Source organism: Saccostrea cucullata, unplaced genomic scaffold, assembly GCF_032062105.1.
Source record: "Saccostrea cucullata isolate Sc308-1 unplaced genomic scaffold, CSIRO_AGI_Scuc_v1 ctg1526, whole genome shotgun sequence".
In the NCBI taxonomy this organism is placed as follows: domain Eukaryota; kingdom Metazoa; phylum Mollusca; class Bivalvia; order Ostreida; family Ostreidae; genus Saccostrea; species Saccostrea cuccullata.
In genome coordinates this window covers 35476-63224 of record NW_026922172.1, presented here as the reverse complement: position 1 = coordinate 63224, position 27749 = coordinate 35476, and the positions used below count along the sequence as shown (strand labels likewise).

The following is a 27749-nucleotide window of genomic DNA, read 5'->3' as shown; positions in this document are numbered from 1 at the left end:
TGACGACGGATTTTTCCGTTATTTCTCGATCATGACAAGAAGAACACGGCGGGTGTGACCGGTCAGCAGGGGATGCTCACTTCTCCATGGCACTCAATCCACCTCTGATGTTTGCTCTGCTCCTTTTTTGTATTGTTATAACTTATGTTATACGATATAACATAACTTGGGACAGTTTACGCTTTAAAAATTAATTTGCCAGTCAATAAACGATAGAAAACGTTAAATGTACCTACTTTATGTTTTTACACTTTATACATGTCAATACATTTTTACTTTGCTTGTGTCCCCTCCCAACTAAAATTGCACACCAAAACCCTTCATAGACCATGCATGTATATGTGTACGAGGGTTGTTAAGAAATTATTGAGACAGTTACATTTGCTCGATAAAGGATAGAGATAATTTCATGAAAATTCATCAACTTTTTATAAAGAACGAATAAAACACTTACATAAAATTTCTTATTCCTATGTTAATAAGAAAAGTTTTGGTGAAGTGATAACATGCATATGTCTATCGATCCGGAGCAGCATCATTACGCCATTTAACGTCGCTTCAGCCGGAGATGGCTTCGCATGTAAAAACGATCGGCAATTCTTTAATACTTTTCCTTCTTTGTTATCACATATAACATTACAAAACCAAACAGTTTATTTTCTTAATCTATTCTTTTAAAATATATGCTGTTGCTACCCCAGTGTAAAAATTTCACTTGTTGAAAAAGATTAAAAATTATGCAGTGCCGATTTATGCAACGCGGGTCAACGATATTAATGCAGTACGTATAACTGACGGTCGTCCGGAGTTTTTGATTTTACTCTTGTTGAATTAATTGTAAAATAAAAATGTATTCAAATGAAATAAGATACCCTAACACATTATTTTTTTTCTTATTGTTATTGTTTTAGCAGGTCGTTCAGTCTGGAAAAGAGTTCTACATTGTGCTACACAAAATTTAAGGTATGCTGGCTGCTCCGCCCTTGACGTCAAAATTCATCTTTGCGTTCTTACCAGATTTTTCTACCGCGCTTGATTTTTTTATGATCTCCGTATTTCTGATCGAAATTCTAACAAAGTTGAACAACATGAATTTGAAATAAAGCTGAAAAATAATACACATAAACTGAATTATTTTCGCTCTTATTAAACGTCTACGAAGAGTTAGAACGTTGGTGATACATATTTTCAATATCTGATTTTGTGACTGCTCCGGGTACCCCTACTATTGACGCATTTATATACCACTGTACAGAAAATATTTAAAAATTGTAAAATATTTTTTGCTTTTATTATTTATTTGTGTATTTCAAACGTATATGCAAATTTTCACCGAACGACGTTCATTAGAAAGCAAAATATACGCAATGTCTCAATAATTTTCCCCAATAATTAAGCCCTCGTAGAAACTTCATAATCATATATAACTTTATTCAAAACCTCTAAAGAATATCAGAATAACTAAGATCAAGCTTTGGTAACTTAAAGGTACTTGGACACAGATTTGAAGTTATTATTTTCTCTATAATATTACGACTTATATATTTTAATAGCATTTCACACAAAAATTAATTAAAAATCTTATTTCGTTTAAAAGATATTGAAATTTCAAATTTTTTCGGCGGGTTTGATTGACATATCCTTGCACTCTCAAGAATTTAATTTTACTCTTAATCCTTAGGAAAAGTGGCAATCTCGTTTTGTATAAATGAAAAATATTAATACTATAATCCAGATAATTCAGAGTAGACACGTTCGAAAGCAAAACTAACACACAATATATTGTCAGTCCGTGCAGTTGTGGTAAGCAGACTGTGACGATTGAACGCACCCGGTGAATTCTAAATATGAAACAATAACAGAACTCGAGCCCTGTTTACAAAAACTGTGTACATAACACGAGTGTGCTCGATTTTCTGAACTCTCTTAGTTCGGAATGACGTTACTTGTGAAGGTGTTTTGCTTTCTAACATTTCTACTCTGAATAAAATTATTTTTCTTGATGAAAGTTTTAATATTTCTCATTAAAACACATCAAAATTGCCACTTTTCCTAAGGATTAAGAATAAAGTTAAAATGTGTGAAAGTGCAAGGATGTGTCAATCAAACCCGCCAAAAAAATTTAAGTTTTAATAACTTTTAAATGAAATAAGATTTTTAATTAATTTTTGTGTGAAATGCTATTAAAATATATAATTCGTGAGATTATGCAGAAAAAATGAGAAAATATTAACTTCAAATCTGTGTCCAAGTACCTTTAAGCATTTCTTTTTAATGGCTAAAGTAATTCCAGACACTGTGTTCGAGATACATGTAATTTATTTATTGATAGGTTACAATAATATCTCTTTTAATAGAGAAACACCGACATCTTACGAACGAACGTAACAAAAAAACGGGGATCAGTCTTTGTAGTCTATTGTATTCACGGTTGGATTATTGAATTCTTCAATTTTATTGGGATTTCGATAGATAAAATCCCCACAAGATACCTCAAAGCCTTGTCTTGTCGTAGTCTCTACCGTGACGCTACAATACATTTCAATGGACCTTTAAACGAGCAAAGGGGTTCGAGAAGGGAAATGAAAGGAAAATTTAAAAAATGTCATTCTGTGGCATGTAATAAAAAATAATAGTATGTGCGGATCTAATCGAAAGGGGGGGGGGGGTTACTTAAAATTAAATTGCCAAAACCTAAAAATCTTTTTTTTAAAAATCTTGTTCAAAATACTACATGCTGCAAAAATAAAATTAATATGGCTTAAATACACAGTTATTATAGCCATATCATTAATCCAGGGGGATGTCCGTTCGTAATTTGTCGGTTGATAAAGCTTCTTCTTACAAACATGCATCTTAAAAATCTTCATATAATTCTCACGGGTGCTAGTGGACTGGATCCCCCCCACCCCTTAACATCCCAGACCCAAAGCTATTTTTATATCACTGTAAAAGCTCAAAGGCTTCTCGGGATATTGCTCGAAACAAAAGTGTAACAGACGGAAAGAATTACAAAAAGACCGACGGGCAGACCAAATTAATATCCCCAACATTCGGAGGGGGGGGGGGTCAGCGCAAAAATGGAAGTTTAGTGAATTGTGTTTTTGACATAATTTAAGATATATGAGAGCAAGTTCCATATTAGCATGCCATCATAGGACCTATGACCCCCACCCCCTCCCCCAACCGCTGGAATATATATAAATCCGGGTCCAAAGATATTTTAGGCTTTCTTTCATTGATAACATTTACAATTTACAACATACAAAATTGATACCCGCAGTTAAAAAGTCAGAGGTGATTTAAGATACTACGGGCATGATTTTTTCAAAACAAAAAGTGAATTCTGTGTACTTTTGGATTTTTTATATGAAATACATTGTAAATATGTGCTAAACGGTTAATTTATGAAAGAAGACAAATATGAATATCTTGGGACCCGGTATGTATATTTGGTGTTGGGGATGGGGAAGTTGTTTGGTCTACAAGCACTTGTGATAAGCATCTGTGTGCACATACTTTTGAAGGATGCCATGACAACTACGTGACAACTACGTTTTCATATTATAAAGAAATTTTAGACAATTTGAAATCACAAGATTTTACCAAATGAAAAGTTTAAACTTTTCAACTTTATATACAACCATTCCCCATGATAAATCAAAAGTCCAGGCTTTTTGATATCATTGACTGCTGCTTTTTTAAATGAAAATGGAACTCATTAATTTACTTACCTGGTCATTGGTCATTTGCAAAATTATTTTGTTAAAATACTCAAGTACTTTAAAATTGATATCAAAGAGATACTCGCGTTTCTGATTGACATTATCTATGTAGTTTTTGAGACGAGATATTCCAACAATCTATTGGAAATCCCGTGGATACCAATTGCATTCCGTTATTAGCGGACCTTTTTTTATATTTATCTGAAGCAGAATTTGTGCAAAATCTTTTGCGTGAAAAAAAAAACACTTGCTGTGGTCTTCAACTCGACATTTACATATGTCGACGACGTATTGTCAATTAACAATGGTAATCTCCATTCCTACGTCGATAAGATATATCCTGGGAACTTGAGATAAAAAGATACACAGAATCTGACACACCTGTTTCATACATGAATATTTTTCTTTAAAAAGACGTTAATGGTAATCTAACAACCAAACTATATGATAAACGTGATGACTTCACGTTTTCTATCGTCAACTTCCCTTACTTATGCAACAAAATACCTTCATCACCTGCATACTTAGTGTGTATATCTCAGTTAATTCGATACGCAAGAGCTTGCTCTACGTAGGAACAATTTCTAGAATGAGGTATTTTATTGACAAGCTAGTTGATGAAACAAGAATATCAACAGTCTCGTTTAAAGTCATCATTTCGAAAATTCTATGGTCAATACAATGACCTTGTCAGCAATTACAATTTATCGTTGAGCCAAATGCTGACTGACGTTTTTCAAACCAATTGTTAGTCCATTATTTATACACTGAATTGACGACGGATGTTTCCGTTATTTCATAATCATGACAAGGAGCACATGGCGGTGGGACCGGTCAGCATGGGACGCTCACTCCTCCAGGGCACCTGATCCCACCTCTGATATTTCGGAGGTCCGTGTTTGCTCTGCTCTGCTTTTGTGTTGTTTTATGGTCTTCAGTATTAAATACTGTGCGTAATTTCCATATCCTTATTTGTTTACAGCTACTGTTTTTACCATAAGCATGTTTGTAGCATAAAATTGCAAGGAAAGTTCAGAGTTTTAAACTCCTTTATTTAAAATGTTCAATATTAGTCATTATTTATGTTTTCCAGATTTTTTCTTCTTCTGGTTAAGTTCAATCCATACTTATTGCGACGACGACACTCCAGCTATTGTGGTTACAACACACTGTGAAGGAAAGACAAACAATGTATGTATCTTTCAAACCTTATATTATAATGTAAAGCAATAGTATACTAATCATATGTTCTATTGATTTAAAGGCCTGGTTGTATTTAAAAGATATGCTAAAAGATAATAAACATGCGTCTGTTACAGGTAATAGAACAGTATTGGACTGAAATAACGAGGCATCTACCCGACCACTTGAAAACGCATTTGCACTTGGAAAACTTTCATGGAATACAGTTTCCGCCAAATAAAATAGACTTTATAGCAGAGAACATTGTTTCTCTTACTAAGGATAGGGTTTTCTGGGGGGAGGAAATACCTAATCGCTGGGCAAAGTTTGAGGCTTTTCTGAAACAAATTATCAAAACAAAAAAACTGCTACGGATGACAGAGGTTTTGGCAATGAAAGATATAGCTGATTCTGAGCAAGAAGTCTTAGATATGCTACAATTTTACCATGATATTGGTGCTATCCTCTTCTTCAATGAAGATGTTCTTAGAGACATAGTCATAATTGATGTCCAATGGTTTGTCGATGCATTTAAATATATAATTGCAGACAAAGAGCATGTTAGAAATGCGGGACTGCTTTCACGAGTCTGGGAAGAATTTAACAGAACAGGCATTCTGAAAGACACCTTGCTCAATGAAATATGGAAACCACGAAGAAATGAGAAATTTGTTGAACACAAAGAGAATTTACTTCTTTTTATGCAAAGACTAGGATTAATTGCTATTGGTCCACCCCATTTCATTCCATGCATGAACAAAAAAAGTTTTAATAAAGAATTACGCGAGAAAGTCAAATCGGCTTCTGAGAAGACATGGATTCTTTTGTATCAATTCGACTTTCTTCCACTTTTTATCTTTCACAGACTAGTAGTTCTTTGCATTGTCAGAAATAAATGGGAAGTTTTACAAAATAATGGAGAACTATGTCTTTACCATGCTGCAGCTATTTTTACTCATGCATATCAAAATATTGTGATTGCTGTAAGCAGAAATTGTATACACATTCAAGTATTTAGTCTCAGTGAAAACCGACACCTTTCAAGACAATCAACGCTTGCAATACGCGAGTGTCTCCATTCTTGTATTCTTTCGTTAATGAATACATTTCATCAAAGGCTGGATTTTACAATAGGTTACTTCTGTTCTGAAACAGAAATAGGTGTTGAGTTAGAAAATTCATTTATAACTGAAGATTCAATTCTTGGCATCTCGGACATGTCATGTCCTAGGCACGGTTTGGAAGATCATCATGACATCAATGTTTCCAAGATTCTTGAATACTGGACAAAGGTTTGTATTCGTCGTGATTGTTAAATTTGAGTCCTCTGTCAAGTTGAGACATGTAAAATAATCTTAACTTGATCTTTTGTCAGTCTACCGTTCAATTTGTTTCATTTGAATCAATTCATTATCTCTTTATCTCTTTAAATCAATTATACGATATTATTTATCTTTCTTTCTCATTACGTATCTTTATGAATTAAAAAAACAACATTATCATTGTAATGAATGTGTCGCGTAATTACCAGTTTTAAAATACACAGAGGCTGGTCATGTCATTCGGTTAATGGCCTTGGAATGCCTGCTATATATCTGAAAAAGGAGACTGGGAATTCGCCGTTTACGTCGAGTTTATGCTTTCGAACATCTTAAAAAAACGTCGAGAAGTGGAGAAAAATATCTTCATGATAATGATGCCTTTTGATTCCTTTTGATTAACATGTACCGTATTTCATTCCTTTTTTTTAAAAGGCTTTTATCTTTCAAACAATATTTCTCGACCTCGGAGGTTATTCTACAAAATTCACGAAAACGCGGACTTTATTTCTTAATCATTTTGTGTTAATTTTGATCGGGATCAGTTTAATTTTGATCGGGTTAGGTCCATATATTTAAAAGAAATAATTTCTCCCAAATTTCTCAATATCGTTTCAATTTCTTTTTAAGATATGATTGACAAATATGGTCTCCTTATTTGTTACTAGTGTTATGGTGTTTTTAACCATAGGTTTAAAAAATATTCCCAAATAATTTGTTTTATTTTCATAAAGATATTTTTTAATAAATAAATTTTTTATTCCTTTTGATTAACATGTACTGTATTTTATTCCTTTTTTGTTTACACGGTTACTATTGTTACCTTCGTTTTCATGGCATGATTTATACTTGTAGGACATTTTCTTCTACTGGACATGTAACTCATATTCGTTTTTTGTTCTTTACTTTTAATTTTCTGGACATACAAAATATGCCATATATTTTTATTATTATTCCTTATACAGTCCATCTGTTTTTATAAATTTAAAACATGAACATTATTTGTTTCCCAGTTGTCTCTTCCCTAATAGTCATTGGAAGAACACCTCAAAAAATGAAATTGAATCTTTTAGCACCATCCTGAAAATCTCCGGCTTTCAAATGTTTTATAATATTCATCTTTTTAGCATAATCCGCCAGAAATTGCAGTTGACCAAAGAGAAGAGTCATCTGACACACTTCTTGAACCTCGTAAGAAAATTTGTTTGCACAAAATTTCATTAATTTAAAGAAATACGTAGAAATTTAAAGAATGTTAAAACAGACTGCGTAATGCATTCCTACTTAGATATGTATGTCAAAACCTCAGACATAGAAAGATCAAATTTATTAACTTTTTCAGTATTTTACTGCTTTTATAAAACTGATTTAGATGAAGTCCAGTTTGGATTTTTAGAACGTTGAACCATTCTGGTTTGAGCTATACTAGACTGCTAGTAGGATAACCATCTGTTAAACAGCTTTTTGTTATTTAATACATTCATGTTCGCTTAAGCAAAACTACTAAGACATATTCCTATGTACTTCGTTACGTCAAATAATATTTGCAAAATCAATCTTCTCACATTTTAGAAAATATGCAAGAACCGGAAGAAAACAATTTCCGCAGATTTGCGTTATTGACAAGGCTAGCAAGGACAGCAATGAGAATATATTTTGATAGCATCATCGACCAAACAGAGCTAAGCCGTCTCTTATTAGAGAATCAACACGATATGAAAAACGGTCCGTTCAAATTTACAAAACAGCAGCTTCCAATACTCTTTCCAGGTAAGAAATTTCTCTTTTTTCTGTGAGATCTTGGTTGTGCATGGAGATGTGTAAGGATGTTTGCATGTGAGTAGTGTGGTAGAGTACTGACCGGACACAACCAACGGGTCCGCTCGGAATCTGCTATGAGAAACATTAGGAGAGTTCTAGGTTCTCTCCGGGTTCGCTCCGCGTTCGCTAGGGGTCAGCTCTGAGTCCGCTAGATCGAACACGGGATTCGCTTTCTGAGATCACTTTTCGCAGTCATGAAGAGGACCCCCTTTAATCTTGCCACCTTATATGATTCCTAGCCCTGTCCATTGTATATCCCATTACATTAGCGGAATCGATCATCATTGTTGTTATTTCGGTGATCGATACGTTACACTATGCATTCATAAGAGGAATCTATGAAGAACATTCACAAATATTTTTGAAAATTGCTATACATTAGACAAAGGATTCCGATATCCTGAGCTCGGAATTTCGATCCGGAGAAATTTTAAATTATTTAACAGAAGGCTATTTACGTTTTATTTTTCCAAAATTTTAAGGGATAAACTAGAGGTACTGTGAGCAATGAGCTCACTAAATGATACCCCCGCCTCCCATATGAATAAAATGGCAGTGTCCATGTTTTGCTCTGGAAAATCCAAAATATATGCCAGATCAAGAAGTGAAATAGGAGGTGCACAATGGCAATTAGTAATAAAGATTCTGTGGAAGTTTCATTAAATTTCCTTCAGTGGTATGAGAGGAGTTGCGGTATGGGTACCCCAAAGCGTAACAGACGGACGGACGGACAGACGGGCGGACGGAAATACCGATTACTATATATCCTCCCGCTTTCAAGCGGGGATATAAAAATAAACAGAAGATCGTTAAAAGGTCTTGTATTTATTTTCAATGAATAAGACGGAGTATGTATAGTTAGTGAACCTGACGAGAGCATCCAAACAAAATCACCTTCAAACACCTTTTGCATTCATGCGCTTAAGAATTTTAAAGAGGAATGCCACACCAACTTTTTATGTTATAGATCTCTGAGTCAACCTTTTTAAACGATGGTTTCAGCATTGAAAGGCTGACATTTGCTCTTAATTATTCTATATGATTTTTTTTTTTTTTTTTTTTTTTTTTTGTATTTTTCAAAGAAAATGAAAAAAAAAATATTGATAGGCTTTCTTGTGAAATTTTTGCTGTAAATGAAATCATCACATGAATATCTAAAAAAAATATGCAAAGAAAATCTTGATTGATATTCAAATATTTTAAATAAAAAATATTTATGAAAATAAAATACATAATTTGTGAATATTTTTTCAAACTTGTGGATAAAATCTTTTTAAAACCAGTCATAACTGAGGAAAACATGTTCGTTAATCATATTTATAAAAGAAATTGAAACGAAATAGCCAAATTTTAGAGAAATTATTTTTTTTGATTTGGCCAATCCCGATCAAAATTAAACCAATCCCAACCATAATTGTACACTTATTGGAAATAAATAACATCTCCCTAATAATACAAATCTGATTAGGTGTAATAAGGGTTAAAACCTTATTGACCTTGACAATAAAATAGATTTCTACATTGTTATTACACGAAGAAGAAATAAATTAGTATTTTTTCTACCACGATTATTGTAAAGATCAAAGGAAACCGGCAAACATTATTCTCCAAAAAATCACGAACGTCATCAATAAATTATCAGATAAGAAACACGTATAAAATCTGAGTAGTTCAAATGCATGTTTGGCTGTAGAATGAAATACTTATTTAGACCCCATCGATGTGTCGTCTTTTGCAGTATAAACACTGTAAATTGTATCAAGTTGCTGAAGAACGTCGGTTTTTATATCTAAGCGGGGCTATTCTTCGGACCTCTTTACACATTAAACAACCTGATTTTAGCAGTAAAACAGGAATATGATTTTGTTATTGTATATTCATTTAGACTGATTAATACATATTACGAACAAATTCGTAATTTAAAAAGGCTATTTTTAAAGTAACGAAAGCTCAAATCGTCTGAATTCTATACACAGGTAAGCAAACAAATTTTACCCATGGTGTTAAAATGAAACAGCGTAATCGAGACATGGTGACCTAATTTGTTTCTCTATAAAGGAAACGATTATCCGTAATTAGGTGGTTGTAGTACGAGGGGCATTTCAAAAGTTCTGAGAACAGTTTAATAAAAAATTTACTGTTTCACGGAAATTATTGAGTTTGATATCATTCGAAAGATTAGAAAAATATACACTAATTACGACATCGCTTTATAATTTTTATGACGTAATGACTCCAAAAATGACGTCATACTTCCGTATGCTTACGATACTGGCCATAAAATGACGTAACAAAAGACACAATTTCATCAAATTAAAAATTTTAAAAACAACTTTTGCTCATTACTCGGGCACAGGCAATCGGACGCAAATGCTAGTTGGTGGAATGTTCACATAGACTACAATCTATAATATGGTGTTCTACTTCGGAGATCTTCTTGTTCTGAGATGGTTTAAGCGATTGTCAAACATCGCATATTTTTATCGAATCTCGCTCAAAATATGACATAAAGCATACATAAATATCAGAAAAAGCAAAGTCGACAATCAAAGAATAATAGACGATCGTGTTACAAAATTTGATGGCATCAATTCGTCGGGTGTTTTAACCTGATTTGTGGGATCGATGAAGGCTCAAGAGAAGTTAAGTTTAGTGTGCCCCATATTTTCTCGTAAAATCCAAAATGGCACGGGCTCAGTTGTTACCCCACCGTACCTCCACATAATTGCAAATTTTAATTCATTGAAATTATATATTTTAGATTTTACATGTCTGTGTAATTTATAAACCTTTTGTGGAGACAAAAGTCAAAAGCAGTAGTGAGTTCTGGGGCGCCGAAGTTGAATTAATGAGAAAAAATACACACAGAAACAAGTCAGGGGCAAGACTTTTGTACATTTTTGTAAATGGTAAGAGTACTGTAACTCAAATTATATTTGTTGAAAACTGCATTAATATTCTTCAGGTTTATACAGAACATGTTTTATTTCATACAATGGAGAGCATTCCAAAAGACCGAAAATCCAGTCATATCATTTAACTTAAAATCTTACATGAATGTCGATGATAGCATAACCGGACATAAACCGTGCTAGTAAACAAACCATACAATGAAATATGGAAGTTTTGATATACAGTACATTAGTCCTACTCTACTTTGCAAATGGAATTTTTCTTTTGAAATATATTTTCAAATAAGCCTTTGGCAGTACTTTTAAAATTGTCTCATATGGTTAAAAACGCGAATTTTCAGTATGCTAAACATTCTTTATTCTGATGTCATTTTCGGATTTATTACGTCATAAAACGTATAAAGTGACGTCACAACATATGTATATTTTTCTGATCTTTCCAATGATATCAAACTCAATAATTTCCGTGAAACGGTTAATTTTTGATTAAACAGTTCTCAGGACTTTTGAAATGCCCCTCGTATACATGGTAGAATAGAAATAAAGTCCTTGTTGTCGTGAATGATGCAGAATAACCTCGTCTGTCTCGAACTGTTGTTTGCAAGAAAAAGGCTCGGCTAACGCCTCGGCTTTTATCTTTCAAACAACATTTCTCGACCTCGGAGGTTATTATACAAAATTCACGAAAACGCGGACTTTATTTCTTAATTCATTTTGTGTTAATTTTGATGGGGATCAGTTTAATTTTGATCGGGTTAGGTCCATATATTTAAAAAAAAGAAAATTCTCCAAAATTTCTCAATTTCGTTTCAATTTCTTTTTAAGATATGATTGACAAATATGTTTTCCTCATTTGTTAATAGTGTTTTGTTGTTTTTAACTTTAGGTTTAAAAAATATTCCCAAATAATGTGATTTTTTTCATAAATATATTTTTTAAGAAATAAAATTAAAAAGTCTAACCAGCCTTTTTCTACATATTTTAATAGATATCTATACGATGCATTCATTTACAGCAAACCTTTAACTCGAAAACAAATTAGTTGGATATATTTTTTTTCATTTTCTTGCATAAAATTCATATAAAATAATTTAGAGCTAATGTGGGTCTTTCAATGCTGAAACCCTTGTTTAAAAAGGATGTCTCAAAGATCTAAAAAAATAAAAAGTTGGTGTGGCATTCCACCTTAATTTGCTTTTTTTAGTTGTTTTGCTAATTTGTAGTTTAAGATTTTGAAAGACAAAGGAGTGATTTAAAATATACTCATATCTAAAAAAATTAACTGAGACATACGAGGGGTGATCAAAAAGTTTGCAAACTAATTGAATAGCTTCCATACAAGAAACAATATTTGGTTTTAATATTGATTATATTTTAAATTAATTCTCCCCGAAATTAATCCTCCACAGCTTAAAAAAAGGTAATAATGGAAAGAAAAATTGCCTGCTCTATGAGAATATATTAAAAATTTGCTCAAATTGTTTTCAAATAAATATGTTTTTTAACTGTTTCTATTAAATTTTTACTGGTTAACCCCCCCCCCCTCCCGACACACACACACACACACACACACTCAACACTCACCCACACAAACTCACCCCCCCACACACACACAAACACACGCACAAACACACACACACATAAACGCACACACACACAAACGCACGCACGCAGACACACATCCGTGTAGTGTAGGGCAGCGCCGTGAGAATTCCATCGGCATCGAAAGCAAGTTTTTTGACTTGCCTAGATAGCGGAGCGGTCTAGCGCGCTGTTCCTGCACTGCTAAGAGACAGATTCCGAAGGTCGAGAGTTCAACCCCGTGCTGGGGCGGAAGTAGGTATCCATGTAAAAGTGAATTTCTGTGTTCTTTCTATATTAATATTTCTTCACTTAGGGCAGTTATGTTAGTTTAAGAGTTGTTGTAAAATGTGCTTTATAAATAATAATTAATTTCATTACAACATGTATTGGTAACAATCCTCTGTTAAAACTAATGTCCAAATAACTGTATCTCACTTCTATTCTCAATGACCGTGTAGTGTAGGGCAGCGCCGCGAGAATGCCATCGGCATCGAAAGCAAGTTTTTTGACTTGCCTAGATAGCGGAGCGGTCTAGCGCGCTGTTCCTGCACTGCTAGGAGACAGATTCTGAAGGTGGAGAGTTCAACCCCGGGCTGGGGCGGAAGTGGGTATCCATAAAAAGTGAATTTCTGTGTTCTTTCTATATTAATATTTCTTCACTTAGGGCAGTTATGTTAGTTTAAGAGTTGTTGTAAAATGTGCTTTATAAATGATAATTAATTTCATTACAACATGTATTGGTAACAATCCTCTGTTAAAACTAATGTCCAAATGACTGTCTCTCACTTCTATTCTCAATGACCGTGTAGTGTAGGGTAGCGCCGCGAGAATGCCATCGGCATCGAAAGCAAGTTTTTTGACTTGCCTAGATAGCGGAGCGGTCTAGCGCGCTGTTCCTGCACTGCTAGGAACCAGATTCCGAAGGTGGAGAGTTCAACCCCGGGCTGGGGCGGAAGTGGGTATCCATGTAAAAGTGAATTTCTGTGTGCTTTCTATATATATATATATATATATATATATATATATATATATATATATATATATATATATATCCAAAAATGGAAAGAAATAGCACAGTGTCCGGTAATTAATATTAGAAAAAAATGGCAAGGCAACAAATGTTAGTAAAACGTAAGCACTTTCTTCATTATTTCTTCAGACGTTTTATAATTCATTTTTGAATTGTAAAACGTCTGAAGAAATAATGAAGAAAGCGCTTACGTTTTACTAACATTGTTGCCTTGTCATTTTTTTTCTAATATATATATATATATATATATATATATATATATATATATATATATATATATATATATATATATATATATATATATATTCTGGATTCTGGATTTCTAAGAATGGTGTTCCAATATTTTAGAATTCGTTTTTTTCAGTCCTTTAAAGCAAGTAACCAGTACTGTAGGGTTACGTAACGGCTTTTCTGTATTGTGTTTGATGATGAGTTTTGATCGGTTTATGTTGATCTTTTCTTCGCTAATTTTCACACAGGGCTTCATTCAGTGTAAGTTTGTTAAAAGTTGTATCAGAAATACAGAGATTAGAAAAAAAGAATGTACATAAATATGAACTTTATCTGGACGACAAAATGGGTTTTGACGTCCCAGCGGCACAGCAAGCATGCCTTTTTATGTAGTGCGATGTGAAAAACTCTTGTCTTTAATTAATATACGATACCCCTTGACCCCAAAAAGATCTCGATGACTTAGTATTACATGTACATGATACTGGCAAATTTTCTAAAGGAGATGTTTTCTCTGGATCTGTCACAATTCCATATCAGAAACAAAGTGACCGAAATTGCGAGCTTGACTTTTGAAGAGTTCGCATTTTCTCGACATAAATTTTAAATTGTCGTCATGTAATCTATTGAAAACAGATTACAATCTCATCCGATGCCCCTGATATGTACTTGAGAAAATTAAAATGTCATGGAAAAAAATGAACTTTATTTAAAACATCATTTCACCCATACACATCTCCATTACGCTTAAGAATGGTTTTTCCTTTATTTTTTTTCAGTTATTTAGGAGTTTAATACTTCAGCAGTTTTTTAACAGGAATATACATGCATTGTTTTTTCTCCACCGCTAAACCACACGAATGCTTTAACAAACAATTAACACATGAAACATACATTTTGATACAACAAAAATTATGTATAAAGTGATAGTAGAAATGTCTGATAATAAAACATCAGCCACACACAATCGGACGTGATCTAAAAAGAAGAACCAACACGTAAGTACAAGAACTTTCTGCATCTATCAATCTTCAGCACACACAGTTCATCGCACGCATGTTAGAAAAATTGCTAAATTCATGAATGGTTAGTGACGACACACTGTTCTTACTTGTACATCAATGGTTCTTATACAATAAACTTATGCTTACAATTGACAGGGTATTTTTACATTATCATAAATCTAGAATATTCTAGAAGTTTTTACTGGAACAATCTGGACATACACAAAATTCAAGAAAGTTCTACAAAAAATGACCATACATGTTGACCACTCTGGAATGATCGAAAAGTTTCTTAAAGTTGCTAATTATATATATACATGATGAAACAATACAAATGCAACACACCTCAATACAACGCCTTCTAGCATACATCAACATAACATAAAATGAATCGAGAACGAAGAAACTAAACAGAAAGTAAAGTCAAGGATCTTTTATGAATACCGTTTTGATTTAGTAGCCATGTGTAGTCCGTAAGTATATATTTGAATTTACGAAGTAAACAAACTTAATCAAGTACTAAACAGTTATTTCTCATGCTGGGCCAATTATGCGTTTATAAACTTTATTTAGATTGATTGTATACGTACCAAGATTAATTTTTAATCAAAACTTTCAATGGCAAGACGACAATCTAAATAGAAGGTTTTTATTTTAAATTATTTATTTAACTGTATAGTTTTTAAGAAATGATGCTCATTTCTTTGTAATCCTTAAGGTAATTTATAATTTCCAATGAAATTAGGAAAATACCCCATTTTTTATATAGTACTGGCTGTTTTAGCTGAATAACTTCAATATATCGGAAAACTAAATGAATGAGCGTTATTTTTTAGAAAGTATAGGTGCATAGGGACAATCTAAAACATTTCAACAGTTAATATTTTGTTTGCCTTGCCCTTTAACTTTTTAGCCAAATTTGACATTTCATTTTTTTTTTACCTAAAATCGGAGCCCACATGACTTTAGAAGGTCACATGATGACAAAATATACCGATGTAAATAGCGATGGACATACTCTAAAAGATAACATAAAGTAATTTTAACAAAAGTGTCTGGCTTGAAAATAAAACAATTGAACATAAAGGTAACGTTTTCAGTGACATGTTTATAAAAAATGTTGCCTTAACTGTATTGCACCGTGTGTCATTAACTATGCAAACAGAAGACTAATTTGAAATGTTCATTACACACACAGCATTTTTTCTTTACAAGATTGCTTCTATATAAACGTTTATGGTACGGTCACCTCAATGTCGTTCATAGACAACCTGCTCAATATATAGGTTTCTTAGCAAAAGCACATTGGGTGCCATTGAAAATTGATCTTCCATCAAACGAAATAATAAGACAATTCCACATATGAAATTTCCAGTTATTCATTCCCAAAGAACGAAGATTTGAAATAAAAATGACAAACTTTTATAATATCACTCCGACATATATCTATTCAATTTCAATAGTTTAAAATCAATATTTATTCATTTCTTACCAGTTTCAATACCAAGACTCCATACAAAATGTCTTAGGCCACATTAATAAAATTTGTCGGACTCGATAGTTCGTATTCAAACAAAACTATACCAATAATTTTAATTTTAAATTCCCACACCATGGGAATCCTGTGCTGTTCCATTCCCGCTCTATTCATCGTGCTTAACTTACTCCGAAAATCAGGAAAACTATAATTGTCCGCTCAAACTTTTTCACGTTCTGCTTAAAAATTTTGCCTTCCAAAAAAGTATGATTATCAATTTTTAATCGCTTGCCCGCTTGTACTTTTTTTTAATCAATGCAGTACAATAAAGGTTACAAATGGAATTATCGGCGATATTTTAAGATAAAAAATATATACTATATAAGGACGGGCTATTCTTTTAGGATTTCACTGATATCAAAAATGTGTAATCAGGTTCAGAACAACATGTTTAAGACATTTAGATTTTCCGAGTCACATGATTTTAGCATTCATACTTGCAGTCTAGAAGTCATCGATATTTTCCAATATTGCAAGAGCATAGTTAAAAATCTTAGTTCAATTTATAATTCTTTTTAACAATATACATGTATATAGTTTGTGAAAAGTGCTGCGAACCTATACAAAAGCCCTTATTTAATTGCTAAAATTTAATTTGTTGGACGCCAGATTGACTATTTCGCTTGTCAACTACATTAAATGTAACTAGAACTAATTTATTTGCAAGATTTCATGAGGATCGCAGCACTTTTCAAATAACTAAATCCTTCTTGTGTTTTTCTATAAAAAATATTATCTATTACGGCTTTTTTTTGACTTTTTCAATGAATCTGCATAAAAACACACGACAGTATCACTTGTATGGAAAATATTCAGAAAATATATAAATACATTATAAAATAGGCATCGCATTTAAGTTAATGGCCTTTTAAATAACTGCAAATGATATTTCATTTGAAATCTTTCACTGTACAAAATGTAACTTGATGAGCCTCTCACTGTGTACAAACTGCGTCATTTTTGCGAGATGACCTCACATTGACAAGTGCATTACCATCGATGCATCGTCTATATATTGTTGTGTGAGATTTTACCAATGAAAATGACAAAACTACATGTAATAGTGAGTTTTCATGTAGAATACAGCTATTCAGAAATTTTTTTTATACCAAATAATTTCATTTTGTGGTATTTGAAGACCTTATTTTAGGTTTGTCTTCATAGTAATTATTTCCCATACAAATTACGCCCTGCCTCCTTACTGTAACTTTAACTGAGCTGCAAAATGTCCGACGGGCAAGAAATTAAATTGGCGTAGCCTTAGACTAATTCAAACTGGATTTAAGATCCCGGTAAATTTTTTGAAGGGGGATTTCACCAATAACTATATTTATGTCCTGATTAAAAGAAAAAGCTTGAACATAAGTATGGTAACTTTTACTCATACGTGTCTACATAGAAAACACATCCTATACAAACTGATCATACTACTCTAACCAAGGAATTACAATAGTCCACGAGACAGCTACGTGGCATCCAAACACAAGCAGACATGACTTACAAACAACAAAAATTCAAACATGATGACAATGACCAGATGACCATGAATACGTATGAATGAAGGAAAGATAAATTGGTGAAAATTCCCTAAAGTTATGCTACTAATTTTTCCCTATTAATTAACTAGTATTCATAGATAAAATAAACGAAGTAATTGTCAGCCTTTGGTGAATATATCTGAAAGTTTCGTTAAAATATATAGAATTTTGTTTTCTTGGCCATAAATATACTGTACATTTCTAACATTCATGATGTGTTATAACATAAACATTATTCTAAAAAAAATATTGCAAAATATAATGTGCATTATTATAAGATAATTGTTGCTTAGAGGTCATTGCAATGAATTCTTTTATTCACATGGAATATCAAGTACAATATAATATGGAAAAAGAATATTATATATAGTACTAGTAATTTAAATCAGGTTTTTTTCAAAGTGATAGGGATTATTTAATCATATTTGTTTTAAAACTCTGTGTGCACTCAACGATTATACAACCAAGTTTAATTTATCCTGTATGACTCCGAAAATTTGGTTATCCATCAGTCATGCAAATATATAAATACATGTATTTGAAAATATTTATCTGATGAAAACAAATATATATAAATATAACTGTTTTTTATTCTTTTTGTAAGCTGATAGTTCAACGGTGTCATCTATGGCTTTCGATGAAGGAATCATGTATAAGATTTTTCGAAATTATGCTGAAATACCTGCACCTGTATCTGGATGGGCTAAGCCTGTGAAACATGAAGATATTACAAAATCAGATGATATAGAAAGAATCAGAAGTTATCGAAATGAACATGCTCATCAAACCTCTTTTGTGATGAAAAGAGATGTTTTCAACATTAAATGGATGGATCTTTCGCAGGTAAGTTATTTATAATTGCTAAAACCTATGGTTATATACACTGTATATCTATATATACTAAGTACTTGCAAATTTATACATGTATCTGTTCAATGTTTTATGTTACATGTACGTAATAAACAAACAGTTTATACCTTTCATTATACTATGAAGTAAAAATGATGTGTCATTTGACCACCCAAGTTTAAAAGATCGAAGAAGGATATGGAGATAACGAACAGTATTCAATATCTAAATCCATAAAACAATTCAAAGTAGGAGCAGAGCAAACACGGTCCTCCGAAACATCAGAGATTGGATCAGTTGCCAAAGACAAAAGACAAAAGTCTTTAAAAATATCAGAGTTAATATTAGGTGCCTTGAGGAGTAAATGCCCCATTCCCACCGTTCACATGGGTGGACTGTTCCTTCTCATGACCAATGAAGAAACAAAGTCCAGAGTATATTTTGAAAATATAGACTGTAATTTCTACGAAAAGTATTCGTCAAAATGTGACTGATTTGAACAGTTCTTGGAAGCCTAGGGATACGACGCTAGCTTCATGATGGAGAGTCCAGCGCTCGATTTCCGATCGCTTTGCTGCATCAACGTATACATAGGCAGTGATCGTTCCTTCCCTAAGTGCAGGGCCCGAGAATCAAAAGTCTCGGGTCTTTAGGATAAAATTTTGAAAGCCAAAATCGAATAATAAAAATTCTCAAATGGGACACTAAACAACACACAATTAATCAATAAATTGACTGATCTCTAGTATTTCTGTTGCAAAGAGATTATCATAGACCATATTTGTGGCTGATTTTATTATTGATTCTATGATTGATTGATTGATTGTATATTGTTTTCGTCCCGTTTGAGAATTTTTCACGTATATATAGACGTCATCATATATCAGAAAGCTTCAAATATTTAGACCTCTATTTGGCTTTTTAGGCGGTTGAGCAGTCCATTGCAACTAGTCCTTTCCCTTGCTTGTCGTAAAAGGCGACTAAATGGGGCGGTCCTTCGGATGAGACCGTATAACCCGAGGCACCGTGTCACAGCAGGTGTGGCACGATAAAGATCCCTCCCTGCTCAAAGGCCGTAAGTGCCGAGCATAGGCCTAAATTTGCAGCCCTTCACCGGCAATGGTGACGTCTCCATATCAGTGAAATATTCTGGAGAGTGACATTAAACAGTATACAATCAATCAATCTATGCCTTTTAGTTCTAAAGGTAGAAAGTTTAATTATAGGTGTATGTACCAGTATGTTAAATGGCAATAGCTCATATAAAAGGTAATCGGATTCTTTTGCAATGACAAATTAAAGTTGTGTATAAGGACCCTGAATACAAAAGTGAAGGTTTTATGTCTCTACGGTTTACGGTTCCGGAGGAGTAGCGGAAACAATGTTTTTGGCTCAAGGGGCATTAACTTCGATAAAGGTGAAACTTAGGGGGGGGGGGGGTATGTAATATTTAAAATAGTTTTATAAGTGCATGTTAAATATCTTAAGACAGATAGCATATGTTGAAAGACAAGGAGTTATAAAAAGAGGAGAAGAACACCAACAGGAAACGTTTATATCTTTATTTTATAACAGCAAACAAACGGAAATGGCATGAGCTCCTAGAAAATAATTTGCATAAATTATTATTCCCATTAGACAAATAAAAACGTCAAACAGATAGAAAAAAACGTAAGTTATGTAAAAGGAAAGTATTATAGAAGCAAATACCTGAATGGGCAGCATGGCCTCGATGAGTTGTGACCTAAAAAACTGGCTTGAAGGACAAGTTTTTTTTTCAATCGAACAAGAGTAGTTATACCTAGATCTACTGCGCAAGTGGATTCAATTAATTAAAAATAACTTCAATCAAGAATAAGATTACAAAAGAGTGTTCAACAAAAGCCTTTTAAAAAGATAAGAGGTATATTCATCAAATACCGTAAATCTGGAAATTTTTGCTTTAGATAAATTTAGCAAATTTGCTGGTTAAATGCATTCTAAAAATACTTTTCTTAAAAATAATTCCACAAATAGAAAAATGTAACAAAGTAGTGGTCATTCGCAAAATTTTAAACCGCAACAATTAACCAATTGCACATTAACCCAGATTCGCAAAATAAAACCAACGTAAAAATTACCACATTAACGGTAAGAAGTAAGTTTAAAAAATGCGCGCGGCATTCACCTTAAATAAATATATAAAATAAGATAAATGTAAATACTTGGTCACACACTCCCCGGTCAAAACAATTCGGCTGTCCTAAGCACAAGTAACATCACTCCAATTATCCTGAATATTATGACATTTCTGGAGGTTTTTGCGATACACATTGTCGCCACCAGCATTTTTTTACTTTGTGATACGTCTGTCATTTGATTCTTTTCTCAACTCTGCTTTATAGTTGGTTTCTTGCAGTGCACGTTGATACGCTAACTGACTTTTTTCCGTCTGAGTTCTGTGTTTGACTCTTGCCATAATTTCCTAAGAGAAAATATATTGGAAAATAGGGATCGCGTCTAAACATTAGACAATATTGTATAAATCTGTAGATGGATGTACGGTATCATTATATGCAAACACTTCATCTTTAATGTAATCTGGCCATCGTTTCTTTTTGCATGGAGATAAAGTACTCAGTAAGTGATACAGCGTTCTATTAAAAGGTTGGCATTGACCATTTGATACTGAGCAGTGGTTCTTGATCCTTTAATCCCATTAACCCTACACAGTTCTTATATAATTACTGCCTCGAAATATCTCCCTTCATCTGAATAAATTCTTTAACATATTTAGAACTTGCAGAACAATTCGTTAATCAATTGTTTGGCCACAGTTTGAGGAAGTTGATTTCTGGTATGTACAGCTATCGTCCATTTGGTAAACACATCTGTGATTATCAAAACTAGGTTCAATGATCTTTAGATACCTTTTTGCCCTGTATAGTCATGTAAATTATCCATCACATGCAATTGGTAATACAGTTTGTTTTAATTCACCTGAGTTTGGGTCTGACATTTACCTGTATAAAACTCCATCACACATAAATGCATGCTGAATATGTTTCAGTAATAATCCACTTATTTTGTCTTTTTGTTTACTAAACTTCACAGATGGCACATTTTTATTGATCAAAAGTTTTTAATATTACTCTGTCTTTTATCTTTCATTGTTTGATTTTTACTCAATTTCCGAAGGTGTGGACTGTTCAGAAATATTTGCATTTGAACAATCATTTCCATCTCAAATCACTTGGAATTAAGATAATCCTGTGACGTTGCACAATATTTCGAAACACTGCAATCTCAATAGAGCGTCAGTTTTGACACTTAGCTTTACTCGTAAGCTCAAGATTTTGCTAAAGATGAATAACGCAGAGGCTTGTTATCCGTGTACACAGTAAATTTGTTGCAAATCAAGTCATCCCAGGATTTTTCTGTAACACTCCATTTTAATGCCAGTTATTCAAGTTTGATAATACTCAGGTTTTTCTCTTTACGTTCGTTTGGTTTCAATGTTTTATTTGCATACGCAATTACTCGTAATTTGTCAGTCATGTCTTTGCGATAGGAAAGTTCATAATCCATTTATGCTAATATAATATATCCAATATAAACGGTTCACTGAAGTCTGCATAAGTCAATAATGGAGTGATGGACAATTCTTTCTTTTAGCTGGTTGTTGACACTTTGAAATCCATTTTGATTCTAGTTTCCTGTTTGGATGTTTATAAAAATATATGTTAACGCAGCACAGTTAAGGTAGCAGTAAGGAGATGATGCCTAATTTTTACCGGAAATGATTACTTTGACGTTACACAAAATCAAATGTCTTCAAATACCACAAAATGAAATTATTGTCATCTCCCTCGGGAGATGACACATTAAGATTGAATGCCGGAAGTGAAGTCCTAGTGTAAGCCTCCATTAATCTTTCGGGAGTCCTCGATGTTTTATAATTAGAGAGTTCCAAGTAGCCTGTAAACTGGTTTTCTTTTAGAAGAACAAGCTTAGGAGTGTGTGACCTACTTTCGGTTTAGGCCTATTTGAAAGCCAAGGAAAATTTAGAAAAAAAGTACGATGCTTATAAATATCTATAGTTTCGGTGTGTCGTATATATATTGATCCTCAATACTTTGCCATAGTTCAGTTCAGTTCAGTTCAGTTGTGGATTTCCCTCCTATGTATAAGGAGCACCCGAGAAGGTTGTTTCATAAAAGGCATAAAAATTAAAAATAAAAGAGATAAAGTGAGGAAAAGACAGTTAGTAAAATCTATTCTATGTGGTGCTGTAAAATAAAGTTAGAGGTGAAAGACCAACTAAAAATAAAACAAGAATTTACATACTATACAGTAGCTTAACTCCTAAAGTAAAATTGTTTCGGCCCTAAAAGTTCTTAAAAAAAAAAAAAAAAAAAAAAGCCACAATTAAAAAGATCTTTACACCGTTTCCATGACTGTTTCTATTTAAAAAAATTTTTTTAACTCTAAAAATAATTTTATATTCCTCTTTACCAAAAAAAAGGAAAAATATTACGATATTAAATTGGTAAGCCACACAAGGAGAATTGACAATAACGTGATTTCTATATATAGATTTGTTGACGCGAAGGGAAAAACTGGTTCTCGCACAAAAGAACAAGCTTACAATTAGATTCTGCAAAAAATGTATGAAGAGTGGTCAACGCTAATTTTATGTTAATATTTTAGTCTGTAATTGGATTTATTAAATTAATTCCTGTCAAACTTTAATGATTAGCTGCTTTTAAATGAATGATAATTATTGTTGATAATTCCGTATTGTGTTAAGAAAATATAGTTCAAGGAAAGTATTTGAATTTAAGTAAATTGTAAAAACCCAGAAGCACAAAGAACGCTAGAATCAAATTTCACTAAAAATCGCCTTGGGTGCTCTCGTCCATGCTTTTCATATATGTACTGCGGCCAAAAGAAACAGTTACTGCGTACTTTACTGTGGAGTTTGCTGAATAAGTCATTGGGGGACTTCAGGTGTAATAATCCATATATTTATTGCATTAAAATATTTCCCTTTCTGTTTTATTTCTTTGACATTATTGATACCAAAGAGATGACATTTCAGGCTTTCTGGAAAGCCAAACTTGTTTGCTATTTCAATTGCCGGATAGCGGTATACAGATTAAAAACGTACTATTATATGCAGTATTGTCGTTTGTTAAATCCCACAAAATAAAATATAAACGATGCATCGATCACAATACACTTGTCAATGTGAGGTCATCTCGCAGAAATGGTTCAGTTTGTACACAGTAAGAGGCTGATAAATTCGCATTTTGTACAATGAGAATTTTTTTTGTTCTTAAATAAAATATTATTTGCAGTTAAATAAAAAGCCGTTAACTTGGATACGATGTCAATTAAACTTTTAATTCATTTAAAAGCTGTCTGTATATCCTCTTGACAAGTGACACTGTCGTGTATTTGTATGCAGATTCATTGAAAAAGTAATCTTTCCACGTTTTTACACATAAACGGAATAAGCATTAAGATATTTGAAAAGTGCTGCAAACCTATTGAAATCTTGCAAATAGCTATATTTAGTGTAGTTGAACAACAAATTAAATTTAAGTAATTAAATACGGGAATGTATATAGGTTCCCAGCACTTTTCACAAACAACATGTAGTGTTGAAAAGGATTGAAAAGGATTATAAATTAAGATTTTTAACTTGAATATGCCCTTGCAATAATGGAATTTATAGATGACAACTAAACTGAAAGTATAATTGCTAAAAATCTTCTTACTTCAACGTCAAATGACAAATCTAAATAAAAAATCTAAATGTCATCAACATGTAGATTTGAACCATATAACATTTTTTTTTACATCAGTAAAGTCATAAAAAGAATCGCCCATCGCTATAAAGTATGCATTTTTATCTTTAAGAAATCGCCGATATTTCCATTTGTAACCTTATCTGTATTGCAAAGTTTTACAATATAACAAAGAAAATGATATTTCTACAGAGGTGTTTATAAACCTCCTGTAGATAGAGTGGTGTAATTTCGACCACCTGGTTAATTTAATTTCCGATAGTCAACGCATAGCCGAAGACTTGAATGTTTTTTTTCTGACCAATACTATGGCAGACGCAAACGGACGAGTACTTTCACAAACCATGTCTTTTTCAATTAAATTTCGAATGTGTTGCGTAACTAAATTTTAATTGTCCTGGGGGATTCTTCTGTGCGGTTGGGTACATGTAACATGTTTACAATGTACCATCCTTTGTCCTGTTGACATGTTCTACAATTGTTATGTATCCAATATCGTCATCGTGTTTTTAAAGCACATTCTGATGTTTATTAGATAAGTCTGTAATTTTTTCCTTCATTTCGATTGTGACGTCCAGCTGATACAGGTTATCTGGTAGCAGAAATTCACTCCGATTTTACTCAATTTGTTGCTAAATTCTCCAAAATGAATATTTCCTCAGTAAATCCTGTTGATTTGAACTGAACTTTAGAATTATCATTTTCAAATATCAGCTTTTGACCTATCCCTATTCTCGATTTAATGCCCAGTTATTCAGATAATAAAACATAATTGAAATGAAATTATATTATATTATAATTATCAATCGAAATGTCATTGTATTTCAGGATGACCACACCCCATTCCACAATGCCTGAAACATTAACAAACATGAATTACAGGAAAATGCACATTCAAAGACTTTTCCTTCCTCTAATTCTGATTTTAATATCATTGACCTCATATATTAAAATCTGAATTGACAGCTGAGAACTGAACCGAAATCTCCATGAGTAAAAATAAGTATAAGTTTAAATCCTCAGTCAAATACGGAGTCAAAGGGGTTTTTAACAATAAGAACTAATCTGTAATTTTATTTCTCTGGTTTATTTCTACGGGGCGTAACGTAATTCAGAAGTCTTTCTGAATACGTTATATCGCGACTACCAATGAGTACCTAGCAGTTATTTAACTTTCTACCGCTCTTTTGCGGGGGAGTCGAGAAAAGTCTAAATTTCTGGGGGCAAATGACATTGTTTACAGTAGTGACAATCGAATGATTCGAACAATTTAACAAAGAAATCACGATGTGTTGCCAGATATTGAACTCCAAATGGTAGATTGACAAATAAGGAAAGTTTAGAATATTTTATCTGCTTAAAAATGTGATAATTTTCAATGAAAATTTAACGAGAAGAGTCCGCTTAATTAAAAATATCGTTAAAAATGTGACAATTTAGGATTGGCTCCTCTCAAAAATATATAAGGCTGGTTCAGCGATTGTTTAGTGAGGTATTCCACCAGGATGTTTTACTTATCTGTCCTTATAAATGCTACAATGATCGATCTTGCATTGTATTGAATAGCACATTGCCCCCACCCAACAGACGATTCCTACCTCCTACGCGAAAGAGTTACACTAAGTTAAGAAATCGCGATATCAAGTATTTGGGCGATCACATAATATGGCACATTTTGATTCTGGATTACAACCAATGACATATCATTGTTCCATCAAATGTATATAAGGAAACCATTCTTTGTAATTCAACCTATGCAATCACATGGTCCTCGATGAAAATTTCGACACCTCATAAGAATTGTTCAAATTTCAACAAATTTTGAGTATAATTTTGCTATGGATTTGGGAGTGGCTAGAAAATTTCTGCAGTTTTGTTAATGTAAGAAAATTCTCAAAATCATTAAAAAAATAATTTGTTTGAGAAACACTATGCGCTCGAAGGCAACAAAATTAAAAAAAAACTCTTTTCAGGGTATTTGTCACAGTCAATGTCAAAAGGTCACTGACCTTGATTTCTTTTAAAGGAACTTGATTAGTAAAGTATGGATACCAAATATCAAGTATTTATCTCTTATGGTTCAAGAGTTATGACAAAGGTATGGAAAAAGCTATTTTTAGCATACAGGTCACAGTGAAGGTCACAAGGATATTAACCTTGGTGTTATTTGAAAGAGTTTAATTAGTGAAGTATGCAAACCAAATATGAAGCCTCTATCTTTCATGGTTCAGAAGTTATGGTAAGGTTAAAGTTTGCAGATAAAAAGCAATTTTTAGCATAAAGGTTACAGTCAAGGACAAAAGGCCATTCTTCTTGTTGTCAGTTGAAAGGACTTAATTTGTGAAGTATGCATACTAAATATGAAGTCTCTATTTTTCATGGTTCAAAAGTTATGGCTAAGGTTAATTTTTTTTTTTTTTTTTGATAAGACTTTATTCAGGATCTTTAAATCACAACAATACAAAAACAGTACAAAGATAATAATAGAGAAACATGATTATATATATGTTGTTGAACATATCAATTGTTTACATATTTATGTCAAGTTATTATAAAAATAATAAGTAAATTAGCTGGGTTTCTTCCAATTATAACAATTTTTGTAGTGCATATACATATAATAGAATACCGTTTTCTTTTAAGACAAAGTGTTGCAGAGGATAAATATACAAAAAAATATACTGAAACAGAATTGAAATAGCAATTTTGGTCCAACGGGGTCCTAAAACCACAAAAGAGTCCATCCAAACACTCCCCGATGGACGATACTACTTGAGATTGTTCTCTCGTAGTAGCTGATTAATTGATAATAATAAAAAAAAAATTACATCATATTCATAATGTGTCTGCAAATTTTGTAAAAATATGTTGTTTATCGAATTTCATGAGACGTTTTACAGAAGAATATTGAATAAGTGCATTTTGACATTTTTTAACAAATCTACTTCGGTTTCTTTCAGAGATTGAATTCTACAATACATTTTGTATTTATATATTTTATATGCAATAAAAGATATTAATAAATTCAAATATTCAATCTTATTGTTTTTTTCTAAATCAAAGCCCAGAACAATGTGTTTCCCTTTTATATCAATAGATAAAAACGTTCCTAGCTTTTTCCAAATCTGCTCAACGATTTTACATTCAAAAAGTAGATGTTTTGTGGTTTCAGTTATTTTGCATAAAGTACAGTTTTCCCCCTTGTCCTTTATCCATTTACTTAAA

At 32.6% G+C, this 27749-nt stretch overlaps 1 protein-coding gene across 1 annotated transcript in view; it reads left to right on the top strand.

Annotated features, from left to right (window-relative positions):
* Positions 1-25382, top strand: part of LOC134261318 (uncharacterized) — a 90658-nt gene extending 65276 nt beyond the window's left edge. Inside the window, exons 4-9 of the mRNA XM_062743757.1 lie at positions 4819-4916; positions 5045-6199; positions 7354-7417; positions 7799-7996; positions 18488-18726; positions 25353-25382. Coding sequence (XP_062599741.1) covers positions 4819-4916; positions 5045-6199; positions 7354-7417; positions 7799-7996; positions 18488-18726; positions 25353-25382 — 1784 coding nt within the window. The remainder of the gene's footprint in view (positions 1-4818; positions 4917-5044; positions 6200-7353; positions 7418-7798; positions 7997-18487; positions 18727-25352) is intronic.
* The last annotated feature ends 2367 nt before the right edge of the window (positions 25383-27749 follow it).